General features: G+C 46.0%; 1 protein-coding gene across 1 annotated transcript; it reads left to right on the plus strand.

Moving 5' to 3' along the window:
- The first annotated feature begins 703 nt into the window (after window positions 1–703).
- On the plus strand, window positions 704–13,712 carry LOC136379645 (phospholipid scramblase 1-like). Its single transcript, XM_066347116.1, has 6 exons — window positions 704–944; window positions 2,204–2,246; window positions 5,381–5,601; window positions 7,038–7,199; window positions 9,227–9,388; window positions 13,593–13,712. Exons 1-6 carry the CDS (start codon window positions 888–890, stop codon window positions 13,689–13,691), a joined length of 744 nt encoding a protein of 247 aa, XP_066203213.1. The 5' UTR covers window positions 704–887; the 3' UTR covers window positions 13,692–13,712.
- The last annotated feature ends 877 nt before the right edge of the window (window positions 13,713–14,589 follow it).

Here is a 14,589-nt window from a genome sequence, read left to right on the forward strand (position 1 = left end):
TTCTCAACAGCGACACTGCAGTGTTTTAGGGCAGATCATTCCTTTTCTTCAGGGTGCTGTTTGGGGGCATTTTAGGATAGTTAGCAGCATTCCAGCCTCTATCCACCAGATCTCAGCATCACCCCCCCCCCATCTAGCTGTAATAGCTGAAAACACATTAGATCTTGCCAAATATGCCTCGAGGGAGCAAAATCAGCCCCGGATCTAACGCGTAGGGTCTAACAAGTGTGTTATAATTCCAAAACTAGTATTATTACTGTTTTTCCCAGAGTGCTTCGGTCCTAGAAATCCTAGCTCAGAGCCTTTATTTTGGGCCTTCTACTGGATGTCACCTCTCTTTTCCGTGAAGGCATTCCAGAACGTTTATGCAAGTGACTCTAGAATCTAGAGTCTAGATCATTGTTGATATTCTTTCACTTTCTTGGGTTTTAAGCATATTTTCATCTGAGTTTTGAATGAAAGAGTAAGGCCTGGGCCAACTCTACTCCACCTAAAACTCTCAAAGTAGAAGTGTCTGTGAAACCACAAATATTTTATTGGAAATTTGCTAAAAGATAAAAACAATGACCTCTAACCTTTATAGAAACAGGCATCCTGAACTGACGTTCCTTTTTGTGATAGATGCTGGGGTAATCCCAAAGAGTTGATGTTGCCATTTCTCAGTGCGGTTACTGATTATTCCACTTGTCTCTACTTCAGGACCTCCAGGTCATACTGGCTACCCTGGCCCCCAGGGGGCCTATCCCGGACCTCAGGCAGGTTATCCTGGCCCCCAGGCCAGCTACCCCATCCCACCACCTGGCTATGGAAGCACTGGTCCAGTGGGCTTTGCTGTCCAACACCAGCCGGTGTATAATCAGCCAGGCGGACCTGCAGGGGTGCCATGGATGCCAGCACTGGCACCTCCACCAGGCTGTCCACCAGGACTGGAATATTTAACTCAGGTAATTTCAAATACATAAAACAGCCTTATAAAAGAAAACTGTGCCTTCAGTTTACGTAATCACGTTAACAAACGACTAGTTCACAGAAGTCTGAAATGGTAAAACGTGTTTTGTTTTGTTTTTTGCTAACAAGTGATTTGAAATCTTTGGGGTCAGGTTTACTTTGTTTTTTTTTTTTGTTTTTTTTTGTTGTTGTTGTTTTTTTTTTTGTATTTTTCTGAAGCTGGAAACGGGGAGAGACAGTCAGACAGACTCCCGCATGCGCCCGACCGGGACCCACCCGGCACGCCCACCAGGGGCCAGGGGCAACACTCTGCCCCCCAGGGGGCGATGCTCTGCCCCTCTGGGGCATCACCCTGCCACGACCAGAGCCTCTCCAGCGCCTGGGGCAGAGGCCAAGGAGCCATCGCCAGTGCCCGGGGCCATCCTTGCTCCAATGGAGCCTCGGCTGCAGGAGGGGAAGAGAGAGACAGAGAGGAAGGGGGGAGGGGCGTGGAGAAGCAAATGGGCGCCTCTCCTACGTGCCCTGGCCAGGAATTGAACCTGGGTCCCCCGCACACCAGGCCGACACTCCACCGCTGAGCCAACCGGCCAGGGCCAGGTTTACTTTGAAAGCAAACTACAGATGGCTTAGGAAGTTGTGTGTTCTGCGATTTTGACTATCTGTGATAAGACCTGAGAGCAAGCATTTATGAAGCACCATGTCCAGGCTTGGTTCCTAAGTATAACACAAGTATTCACTCACTTGACCCTTTCAGAAAGCCATCATATATAGGTGATATAATCATTACTATTTTCCAGAAGAGGAGACCCTAGTCTAAAGAGGTAATACCATTTGCTCAGCATCAGAATGTCACATGAGTGAGAATGACCTTTTTACTTCTCAGACCTTGGTTCTGTATCCTGAGCTCCTTTATTCCAACACCAAATAATTAGGTAGGAATTAGAATAAGAAGATTAAAACATTTACTGCTGAGTGTCAGTAAGTGGTACCAAAACGGCCTTAATATTTTATATATTATATGACTCATTTTCCTGAATTTTCCCACATTAATAGTAAAAGCATTCAATAGATATTTTAAGTAAAAGCTTTTTAATTTTAATTACACCTAGAAATAATATAAACTACTATTAAATATTGATAATATTGGTAAATATTGTTAATTATATGTATTCTCTAGAACATAAAAGCACTATTGTGAATTTGATTAAAACATGATATATAATTTACATCTTAACTTTTTTTTTTACTATGATAGATAGATCAGGTACTGATTCATCAGCAACTTGAGCTTCTAGAAGGTATGTTTTTGTTTTTTGTATTTTTCTGAAGTTGGAAACGGGGAGGCAGTCAGACAGATTCCCGCATGTGCCCGACCGGGATCCACCCAGCACGCCCACCAGGGGGCGATGCTCTGCCCATCTGAGGCATCGCTCTGTTGCAACCAAAGCCATTCTAGCGCCTGAGGCAGAGGCCATAGAGCCATCCTCAGCACCCGGGCCAACTTTGCTCCAATGGAGCCTTGGCTGCGTGAGGGGAAGAGAGAGACAGAGAGGAAGGAGAGGGGGAGGGATGGAGAAGCAGATGGGTGCTTCTCCTGTGTGCCCTGGCCGGGAATCAAACCTGGGACTCCTGCACGCCAGGCCGACTGTCTACCACTGAGGCAACCGGCCAGGGCCGAAGGTATTTATTAATTGTATTGATTGTATTTCTTGAAAGAGAAGACATTTGTGCAGATAAAGGCATATCAATCACCACAAATATAACACTTTCATTGATGGGAATGACTAAGCCTGGTTGTTTACAAACAGTCTCTCATCCTGACAATGAAATGATGATGACCCTCAAAATCTCCTTTGAAGTTAGGAGTGGAGGTAAAATACTGTTTCTCTGGGCCTCTGCCCTCAGGACGCAGATTCCAATTTAGAGGGAAACCAGCCAGCACTTCCTGTCCCTTCCCCGTCTCTCTGGAAAGCACTTGAGTGGCAGATAGGTCATTTGCCCTGACTCCTATTACTTCAGCTCTTTTCTCTCCAATATGTGATCACCTGGAGACTGGGGTCTGGCTGGAAAAGGTTGATGGAATTAGCAAAGAAATAAGCCTCATAGGCACAGACAACAGTGTGGGATGAGCAGAGGGAAGGGGGTGGGAGGAGGTGGAAGGGGGTGAAGGGGAGATGACCGTGAGGGGAGGAGACCGGACCTGGGGTGGTGAACACAGGACACCATAAGCAGATGACACATTACAGAATGTACTCCTGAAACATATATGTTTTATTACCCAGTGTCCCCTCAATGAAAAAAGAATTAATAGTCCAGGTACCTTAGTCTGTTTCCAAAATGAACAATATTATTCCTTTTTAAATTGGGATGGGTATATTTGGAAAATTCCATTCCTGCCCGCAGTTTCTCTTGGCAGTTCTGGGGACTATGCTGTCAAACCTTTTTGCCATGGGCTAAGGATTAGCACTTGGGTTGGGAGGCTGACCAGCAGGCTTGGAGGTCTGGCTTTCTAAAATAGCACTCTTCCTCATAGACTGGGCCTGACCCTAACGGATGTCCCTTGAGTCCAGTGCTCCTTGGATCAAAGTGATCTTAGGGAGTCACTAGAATTTTCAGAACTCCTGCCAGGGGAGAGAGAACCTAGAGGAATTCATGAACTAGCCTGTCTTTTCTCTAAGTAGAGAGTTTAATGAGAACTCTGCTGGATTTTAGAATGTATCTATTAAAGACTTCTTCACCTCTCTGCAAAGTTTCTTTCCAGTAGTGGAAATTATAATGTGAATTACACTACACAATAGTAGATCTGGTTAAACTATATCACTGTTATCTATTGTATTTAGAGTACTTACCATAAACATTGTTAGAAATGTACAATGTTCTCATTATTGTTAGTTGGTTTAAACTAAGTTTCAGCTCCTGGAACGGAGATCATATTGAGATTATTTGTTTTTTGAATTTTTAAGATGTTTTATTTTATGAAATTTCTTTTTGAGAATATGAACCCTTCCCAAAAGACCCTATGCAATATACATTACCCCATTTATAGCTTTTAGATTTGTAACTTTTAAATATATTTTTAAAATATTATGTATTAATCATAAAATATAAAGTATGTTACAAATATTAGTTATTCTTTAGTTTTTAAAAGGAATGCCTTTAATGTTTTTTTGTCTCAAATTGAAAGTCTTCATTTTAACATTATGAATAGAATAATGAATATAACTCAGTTTCTTTTTAGACTCAGACTAGGAAAGACACATTTCCCGAGAACTTAATTGACAATAAACACAGTCCCCCTGGAAGGGAATTTAGAGACTGTGTGAGCCTGCTGATTACATTTTCTAGATAAACAGGTTGAAGCATTTTGAGATTAAGCTAGTCAACAAAGCACTTAGATAACAAAGCCTTTGTGAGTCAGAGAAAAGACATTAAAGGACCTCATGGTGCTAGAATTTGTGCAGGACGTCTCCATATGGATGAAAGTCAATCCACACAGATCGTAGATTTCTTTTAGTCACTTGTTTTTGGGTTGGCTTGTGACATCCCATGTCCCAAGTTAATGAGAGCTCTGGACACGTGACACCATGAATAACCCTGCCTGGCTCTAAGGAAGGAGCAGTGTCCGGTATGTGGTTCGCTCTGGGCAGACTCCTGTAGACACCAGGTGCTGTCAGTATTTGCCGTTATCTCCTTTCCCCGGTGAGGAGATCGGCCTCTCTCAGTGCGGACATCACTCAGGGTGCCCGTGGTCTAGACATTCTGTGAGTAGCCACCTGGGATGCCAGTCACCTTCCCCCTTGCTCTTACCTCCTCCCACATCTGAACAAGACTGCTGCGCTCACCAGGGGTGCCCCGGGCCCCCTGTGAGGGTCTCACCCACCTTCCACTTTCACTCTCCCTTTCTGCACGCCTGCACGGAGAGTAGATGCCTTCATTACCCTCCCTCACCCGGTGAAAGATGATAAGCCTTCAGCCTGGTGTAAAACAAATCTCAAGCCAGCTGATGTAACCCACTCTCTCCCGGAGCGCCAACCCAGCAGGCATCCTCTCCTCCATCCCTGACGGCTGTCTGAGAACTGTACGGAGCATGGGCACGCGTTCTGCACACACCTAGCAGGACCATGACCGTCTGTGGCAGGCCCGGCCCTCAGCGCGTCTTCCTTTCTGTCAGGAGTCCGTGCAATTAGGAAGATAGTTTCCTTCTCCACGTCGCATGTCAGGAGTCTTCATTGTCTATTCCTCCGTGCCTTCTCCTCCTCTTTCTTTGCCTTTTTCCTCCGTCTGGGTCCTGTCCACACTCCTTTCCCTTCCATTCTCCCTGTGGAAGGCAGCGTCCTCTAGAAATGATACAAGTAGCTATTAGAGTATCTTAGGGTGTATTCAGGACTCTTGTTGACGTGATGGTCACAGCAGTGTGCTTCTCTGTTTTCAGTCCTAGTGGGTTTTGAAACCAATAACAAATACGAGATTAAGAACAGCCTGGGCCAGAGGATTTACTTTGCCGTGGAGGACACCGACTGCTGTACCCGGAACTGCTGCGGGTCTAACAGGCCTTTCACCATGAAGATCCTGGACCTGATGGGCCGCGAGGTCATCTCTCTGTACAGACCGCTGGGCTGTTCCAGCTGCTGCTGTCCCTGCTGCCTTCAGCAGGTCAGGGAGCAACTCCTCCCGCTCATTTTAAAGGAGTTCAATGAGAATTTGACCTTTCCCTTGTTTCCTGTATAGTCAAACGAGACTTTCTAAAAACCAGGCCCTGAGATATGCGTGAGCACCATTTGGGCAGAAAGGAAGGCAGGAAAAGCTGTGACCAGTTAGTCCCATGTCCCTGAGACGTTTGTCTCAGGGGACTGAGCATCTGCTCAGAGTCCAACGTTGGGGACAGCTGAGCTCAGGCACCCGGTGAAGTCCCTTACGTGGAATGACCAGCAATCCTGGCCAGAGCCAGAGGGAGGGATCCACGGACACTGTCCTGAGTAGAAGTCCAGGAGTATGTGGTGAGCAGAGTGAGGAAGAGAACGGATGTGTGCGTCTCACAGTTTTGGCCCCTGTGGTGACACACACCTAGGAGAGACCTGTTCCCAGAAATTTCAGCTCCTGTGTTTTTAAGTTCCCCATTTTAAAAATCAGTATAATTGAGCCTCTGTCATTAGGATGTGCCAGGTGTGGGTCCCTCAGTTCTATGAAGACTGGCTTACTTCTCAGCCACTGATGCAGAATGTGGATCGGGAACCACCAGGCACAAAGCGCTGGGAGGGACACTGGCCTTGGTCTCTATCCCCACCGGCCTGGGAGCAGCCCGGCCTGTTCAGTCCCTCCAGACAGGCAGCCGTGAGACCACGGCCCAGACAGAGGCACAAGTGCATAGGTATTTGAAGTGTAATAGCGCAGTTATTTTTAAAAGGTAACTGAAGTTATCCCTGCTGAATTATTTTGGATTGTGCATGTGTGTCATTTAGGTTAGGTGTAATGTCATCTCTCCACAGGAGTATCTGAGGAAACACAGAGAGTGGGCTGGAATGTGCTCTGAAGGAAAGAGCCATTAGCAAACCATTGATCTGAGGGCACAGTCTAGAACGACGTCATCCCCACGTGAGCAGACCGGGGCTTTGCCCGGGTCCCCCAGCTCACAGCACAGCCCGGGTGCCAGGCCCCCTGTCGTCCCGGTATACTATAGAACCGTGGCCCTCACACTGGATCATTGCACCCGTGGTCTGGGCTCTGTTCACACATCTAAACCACTGCCTTTAAAGGAGTTTGAGAAAAGAGTTCCTTAATGATTGAGACACGTTTCACAAGTATGGACATTTAAAAATGCAGGAGGTCAGCAGAGCAGGGCTCAGGGGCAGAGTTCATGCCTGCAGCCTCTCCTCCCTGTCACTTTGTAGCTGAGGCATCTGTACAGGTTGGTTCATGTCTCTGTTCTCCAGTTACTTTCTCTATAAAGAGGAGTAACAGCATTAACCTGGTTACATATGTTATAAATCAGGTGGTGCTCAGAACAGTGGCTGATACTTAGAAACTATTCCATAAACGAGAGTTGTTACTAGACATTATTATCATGTATCCATGCTCTTTTGCTTTTGTAGATAGAAATCTGTGCTCCTCCTGGTGTGCCAGTGGGTTATGTTACTCAGACCTGGCACCCGTGCCTGCCAAAGTTTACAGTTCAAAACGAGAAGAGAGAAGATGTGCTAAAAATTACCGGTCCGTTTCTTGTGTGCAGCTGCTGTGCAGATGTTGATTTTGAGGTAAGGGATGTGGTGGTTTTATAGAATCTGCTTTCCAGATATGAGGAAAACATAATTTAGTAGGAGGTTATAAGTATATGAAATAAGTTTGGGCACCCTATTGTCTCAAGAGGGAGACAGTGTGCTCATGTATTTAACTCCCGTCAGAAAGGTGCTTCCCACTCTCTCTGAGCGTCACTGTTGACCACGCGAATGGAACAGGTGAGGAAGAACCCGGCAGTCACAGCCGCAGAAGCAAAGCATCAACGTGTCAACGCGGCCGGTTCTGTTGGGAGACACCCTCTGTGTCATCCATTTCGAACACAACGCTGACCTTGTCCCGTCCGTCTGACTGCCAAAGCCTGGGGTCCCCCCTGGTCTGAGACGCAGGCTGCCGGGCTCTCTCCTCTACCGGAGCTCTGACCCCGTGAGTGCTGCAAACAGACCACTAAGCGAAGCGAGTTTTCAGGAGGGTGGCGTCAGACGGACAACCCAGTTGTCACCCTCTGTGGTCTCTCCTGGGTCTTTCTGTTGAACTGGGTTATTAGACACCACAGTGTATCTGCGCCCTTACTACCCTGAGCAATATCATTACAGCAGTTTTCCCACAGATGGCCTCGCCCTACAGGTCACATTATTTAGGCACAAATCTTAAAAAATCGGTGTTTCTCTCTTTCTCGCTTTCCTGTCCACTCTCTTGCTCTTCCTTCCTCTCTCTCAAAAATTAATCAATTAGAAATAGTAACTACACTTCAAAATAAAAGGTAACATTTCATTCCCAGGTACAGATGCGTAGATGACAGCAGTTAGCAGACAAACACTGAAGTGTCAAAAGAGAATTTGCATTCGTCTGTTTCCGCAATGGTGTTGTGTAACAACAGCCCCTAAAGCCCAGTGGGCTTCAGACAGGCCTGTGTTCTCATGTTTATCATGTTCACGGACCTGCAGGTCACCCTGCCCCGTGGATGTGCGCAGGCGCCGCGGGATGGCTCTGGGTCAGGCTGGACGCTGGCCTCGGCCCGGCCCCACACTCGCTCACTCATTCCAGAGCTGCGGCAGAACCACTGCCTGGACCCTGGTCTCCGAGTGCCTGCCCACTGGAGAGCGGGAGCCCGGCCCCACCTCCGCCCGTGGGTCAGGTCCCGGCTCCGTGTCCTGCACACCAACACCCCCGGTCAGACGAGCCCACGGCCAAGCCCAGAGCCCAACCAGAGCGGGGGCTTCAGAAGTACTGCTGGCACACGTGCTACCTCGTGCACACCTGAGAGGGCTCCCCTCTTCCTGGGTGGACACCACCCGCCGTGACCACACCGTGGGGAGTGTGGCTACCTTCAGCGCCCGCGTCCACGTGGCGAGGTCCGCGTGTCCAGCTACGATCGTGCTGCTGTTCAGGACGCCCCAGGCTTTCCTTAGAAGTATCTACTTCAGAGATGGTTTAGCCTCCTCCTCCTCTGCTGTCCCCGCCCCTGCGGTTGTCCTGACACCGGGACCCTGGACCCGTGACCTCCCACCAGCTCCTCTCTGGATGCGCCCCTCACTCAGAACAGCCAGTCAGCTTCCGAGACCCTGAGCGCTTCCTGTGTGCCCAGGGACAGTGAGGGGACCGCCCTCCCCTCACTGGGAAACCCTCCGCCTGTGTAAACTTCTCCAGCCTGTCTTAAAGCACGTCTGTCACAGGGGGCTTTAGCTTCCTTCTTTTTCCGATGGCTTTTGGAAATTTCATCAAAGACACTTCTCACATTTGCATCTTTTCCTGTTTAAATTTTTTTTTAGATCCTTTCAAACTATTTGTTAATGTCTGTTTAAAGCATAATATAAAATGTTAAATATATTAGTAAAACTACTTTCATGTACGTTCTCTATAGCAAAGACACACTTTTTCTGTGCCTAAAAATAGATACAGGAATGTGTGAATGATAGTTACTTATTATTGCACATAAGTTTTAGTAACATTTTGTCTAATTGTATTTCAAATCCAAAGATAGTTCTGTTTATTAGGTTACTAGCGTTCTAGAATTCTTTAAGATTTTTTTTTTTTTTCAATTTAGATTAAATCTTTAGATGAAGAGAACGTGGTTGGCAAGATCTCCAAACAATGGACTGGGGTAGTGCGAGAGGCATTTACAGACGCTGACAACTTTGGGATCCAGTTCCCTCTGGACTTGGACGTGAAAATGAAGGCTGTGATGATCGGCGCCTGCTTCCTCATTGTGAGTCTGTTCCGGCCGATCCTGGCTATTTCCTTAGCATGGTTCTGACACGTTTCAGTAAGATGCGTACCCTTAAATGACCTGCTGAAACGTATAGGTTTTACTCAAAGGGGGGGGGGTGCTGAATCCCAGCTCTGAAATTCCGTTTTCTCCTGCTGGTCTAGAGTCACATGAAAAGTAAAATGTGACCTTGGCCTTAGTGAGGTGTTTAACCAAAGTGGTGCCTCCAGGGAGACGGGACAGATGGGATGTGAGATTGCGGGTGGGAGTGGGGTTATTAGTAAATGGCTGTGGGATTGGGGCTTCTACTAACGGAGCTTTAAGGACTGGGCAACTGTGTAGAGACATTGGGAAAATATTGAAAATTATTTTAGTAACTTTTTTTTAAATATGTTTTTTACTAAGTGAGAGGCGAGGAGGCAGAGACACAGACTCCCACATGTGCCTGACAGGGACCATCTGGCATTCCCACCAGGGGATGATGCTCTGCCCATCTGGGGTGTTGTTCTGTTGCTCAGCAACCGAGCTGTTCTTAGAGCCTGAGGCTGAGGCCATGGAGCATCCTCAGTGGCCAGGACCAACTTTCTCCGATCGAGCAATGGCTGCAGGAGAGGAGGGGAAGAGAAAGAGAGAGAGATAAAGAGAAGCAAGAGGGGGAGGAGTGGAGAAGCAGATGGGCGCTTCTCCTGTGTGCCCTGAGTAGGAATCAAACCCGGGACTTCCACACGCTGGGCCAGTGCTCTACCACTGCGTAGAGCAGTGGCCAAATGATTATTTTTAAACTAGGTCTAAAGAAAATAGTTATCAATTCAAATTCTAGAAAAGTTGATCCTGGGGATTGTGTGAAAATGGATTGAAGAGAGATATAATCACAGTGTATTTGCAAGTGATTGGAAGTAAGGATTAAATTGTGTCTGTTGAACGGATAAACAAAAATGATAGATGTGAGAGATGAGATCCACTGGGCTGGACATGAAGTCACGGAAGAGAGGGTCTAGTTAGACACCGCTGGGGAGCGGCAAGCGGAGACTCTGAGGACACGTTCGGAAGAGAAGTCATACACTGAGCCCAACAATTTTACGTGACTTCAGCTAACTCAAAATAGCTTTCTTCCCCTGCAAAAAGAATTTCTAAAAGGTATACATGGTATTTCAGTCACTAGAGAAGGGATATGAATAGTTTGGGAATAAAGGTTCAAAGAGGAACATTCCGAGGGACTTGAGAAAAAGTGACATTTACAGATGTTACCAAAGGACTGATTAATTTTACACGGGATTGATAAGTGATACAGTAGCAGGATCTAGTGGCTGTTAGAATGGAATGCTGATGCTGTGGACTTTGACCAGATCTACTCATTACAGTCTGTCCTCCTGGTTAGAGGCCGTGTCACTCTGTGTCGTCAGACCCTCACGCACCTGAGAACCGATCTCGGTTTTGTTACTGAAAACTGATCTCTGTGTTTTGTGCTTGTTTAGGACTTTATGTATTTTGAAAGGGGAGGAGGCCAACAGCAGAGAGCAGGAGTGTGGTAGTGGGTGAATAAAAGTCTCCCCAGAAAAGGGGGTCTGTCCACGGATGGGGACGGTGTGCAAGTTAACTCCAGCGGGTCTTCTCTTTCTTTATGGAAGCGACTTCTGTGTGAGCCACACTGAGGCTTGAGGCTCCAGGTATAAAATTTCACGTTTCAAATTGTAGCATTTATTTTCTCTATCAGTTACTTATAAATGTTTTTATATGTTTTATATTTCATTGTTGTTACAGAGAAAGAACATGGGAATTTTATACTCATACATGACACTTTCTTTTATAAATTGCTTTCTTTTTAATTATATAGCAAAATAAGTAAAATAATTGTAATATAAGGTTATATATTATTATAATCAATTTTGTTACAATTTTCTATGTAAAAACTCATGTTATTGTACATATATTGTGTATTCAGAAATGTTTTCAATGAACATAACTTCAGTTTCCTTTATAATTATGTTTATATAACACTATATTCATATTATCAAGGAAAGCTAAAATATGTGCTTAATAACTAATAGTATGGGTATTTAACTTTTATATAAGCTAATCTAGTAGTTAAGATTTTCATGTTCACAAGACAATATATTATCAATTTTTCTTACTGGATTTCACTAAAACCATGATTCTGTCTCAAAAAAAGATGCATGTAAAGACTCACTCACTCTAATATTGTTAAACCCTTTGAAGTACTTCTTTACACATGGAATGTGTAGTACCTAATTCTGTCATTAATAGAACATGGTGGTTATTAGATTATTCAGGTATTAATTAAACAGAACATATGTATTCCATCAGAGTATGAACTTCAATAATGGGCTACTAGGTTATTTATACCAACAATCAAGTAACAAATAAAAGAATTGTTGATATCTTTCTTTGCATGTTTTTGTTTTTAAACTGAACAATTCATATGGAATTCTGAACCTTATACATTTTCCTTTCCCCCCTTTCTTTTAAAAAGAGCAAAAGCAGCCTTTCAGGGGTGGTGCAGTGGATAGAGCAGTGAACTGGGATGCTGAGGTCTCAGGATCAAAACCCCGAGGTCACTGGCTTGAGCACGGGCTCATCAGGCTTGAGTGCAGGATTGCCAGCTTGAGCGTGGGGTGGGATCGTAGACATGACCCCAAGGTCACTGGCTTGAGCCCAAAGGCTGCTTTGTGCAAGGGGTCTGTAAAGCCAGCTGCCAGGGCCACTGTAAAGCCAGTGGCCACGGCTGCCACCATCAAAGCAGCCCGGCCCATGCAGGTTCGCATTGGATTCGGACAGTCGGTAAAGAAACAATGGAGCCAAAAACTGGTGGGCCATAGTCTTTAATCCTAGCTTGCACCCGGCCGGCAAGCAAAAAACACACACTGGGGGCCCTGGCCGGTTGGCTCAGTGGTAAAGCGTCGGCCTGGTGTGCGGAGGTCCTGGGTTTGATTCCCGGCCAGGGCACATAGGAGAAGCACCCATCTGCTTCTCCACCCCTCCCCCTCTCCTTCCTCTCTGTCTCTCTCTTCCCCTCCCTCAGCCAAGGCTCCATTGGAGCAAAGATGGCCCGGGCGCTGGGGATGGCTTTGTGGCCTCTACCTCAGGTGCTAGACTGGCTCTGGTCACAACAGAGTAACCCCCCTGGATGGGCAGAGCATCGCCCCCTGGTGGGTGTGCCGGGTGGGCGCATGCGGGAGTCTTTCTGACTGCCTGCCCGTTTCCAGCTTCAGAAAAATTCAAAAAACAAAACAAAACAAAACAAAAAAAACACACACTGGGCTCCAAAACCCACTCACATTCAGTGCTCACAAAGCTACTGACTTATCCGAGTTTCCTAGAATCAAAAGTTTCTAGCTCACCAGACTTATTCACCTCTGTTCCCCATCTCCTTCCTTCTCCCTGCACAAACTCTGCACAAACTGGCTTCTCACTCAACACTCCGCCATCTTGGCTGCCTCTCCTGGCCTCCTCCACGTGGCCTTTCTCTGTTCTCTGCTCTGCTCTCTCCTCTAATGCTAATAATCCCAGGAACCAAGAGAGCAAGCCCCTGTTCTGCCCCATTTTATAGTGTAGAAATCAAAACCTTTAATCCAATATACAAAATAGGGAAGTCTCTTAATACAAAGTCACTTATCAGAGACATGATGGGATTGTACCACCCCACATTAAAAAGGGTGGGAAAGGCTTAATTCCAAAACCAAACTCCAGGCTACAAGGATTCTGCCTGCCTACAGCCTGCCCCCAAAACACATTAATATCACCTGGGCAACGGCCTCCACGTGGGGTGCGCCATCTTTAACAAAGTGAGCATAATACATTTTATCCGCCCAACAGGGTCACTGGCTCAGCTTGAGCCCACCAGTCAAGGCACGTATGAGAAGCAATCAACGAGCAATTAAAAGTGACGCAATTATGAGTTGATGCTTCTCATCTCTCTCCTCCATCAATTTCTCCCTTCCTAAAAAAAAAAAAAAGAAAGAAAAGAAAGCAAAGGCATTTGATAATCTTTAATAAAAACTCCCACCAGGGCTGGAAACTAAGATTTCTATCTGTCAGAAATGTTAAGGAATTTTTGTACAGTCTTCCAGGGAAATTTGGATTGAATGAGAAGAGAAGGCCAACCCATAATTGAACTCACACCAAGGAAAAAGTGTGCTCAGTATGTAAGGGGCTCAGGGGAGAGACTCCCTCTTCTCTTCAGCAGAATTCCACCAAACCACTAGCCCCTGATGTCGAGAACATGGCGATGTCTGGGAAGCTACAGGAAAAGCTAAGTCTAGACCATTATTCATTCATCAAATAATTCACCCGATGCCATGTTCCAACGGTAAGAAGCAACCATGGCACTCCCATTGTGCTTCTGGTTGGCGCAGACAGCATTTTGAGTCACGTGAGGCACCTGCATAGCTGGAGCCCAGGGGCATTAGTCATGCTAGTTAGAGAAGGCTGACTTTCGGGTCCACAGTCCACCCCACAGGAGGCCAGGGGTGCTGACATTGTCCTGTGTTGGCGACCTCTTGTTGGCATTCTCCATCTTTCTCACCCCCCTTCCTCCTCCTCTCACTCCTCTGCATAAAATCCAGAATCTCTGGTTCAGCAAATAAAACTATCGGTACAACTGATTTGACAGTTACTTTCGTCAACTGTGCAAGGAAGACTCATGTGGAAACCCCTACACTGTCTGCAGAATCTATTTTAAATTTTAAATACTAGAAAAAACCTGACATTTGCAAAGAGAGAGATCATTACTCAAGGAAAATTAGAAATTTAAGTGAGAACAATACCAGGGATGACAGGAGGTCCCTGTATTTGTAAGCTCAGTGATGTCTGGAGGAAGGCTGCCTGTGTCTGGAACAGGCAGCAGAGAGCAAGGGGCATTCTGATGATGCAAGATGTTCATCCAGCTGAAAAATACGGTGACCACGTGTTAAAGTATGATGGAGGCCCTGGACCAGTAGATGGCAGAAGGAATAAAGGGAACGCAGCAGAGCAGAAGAGAAGTTAGAAACTCTCCCAGAAATCATGTAAAGTATAGAGAGAAAGGGGATTCCTGAGGAACAAATACATCGACTTGAATTTATGCACAGAAATCAATGAGGCCAAGAGAATAATAATTTTTAAAAAGGTGAAAGTTATTTTTTTTTTCTAAAAAGATAGACTGTACTCTCCAATGAATAGATTTAGCATAGATCCTAAAAATT

This window comes from Saccopteryx leptura, chromosome 8, assembly GCF_036850995.1.
Source record: "Saccopteryx leptura isolate mSacLep1 chromosome 8, mSacLep1_pri_phased_curated, whole genome shotgun sequence".
Classification (NCBI taxonomy): Eukaryota; Metazoa; Chordata; class Mammalia; order Chiroptera; family Emballonuridae; genus Saccopteryx; species Saccopteryx leptura.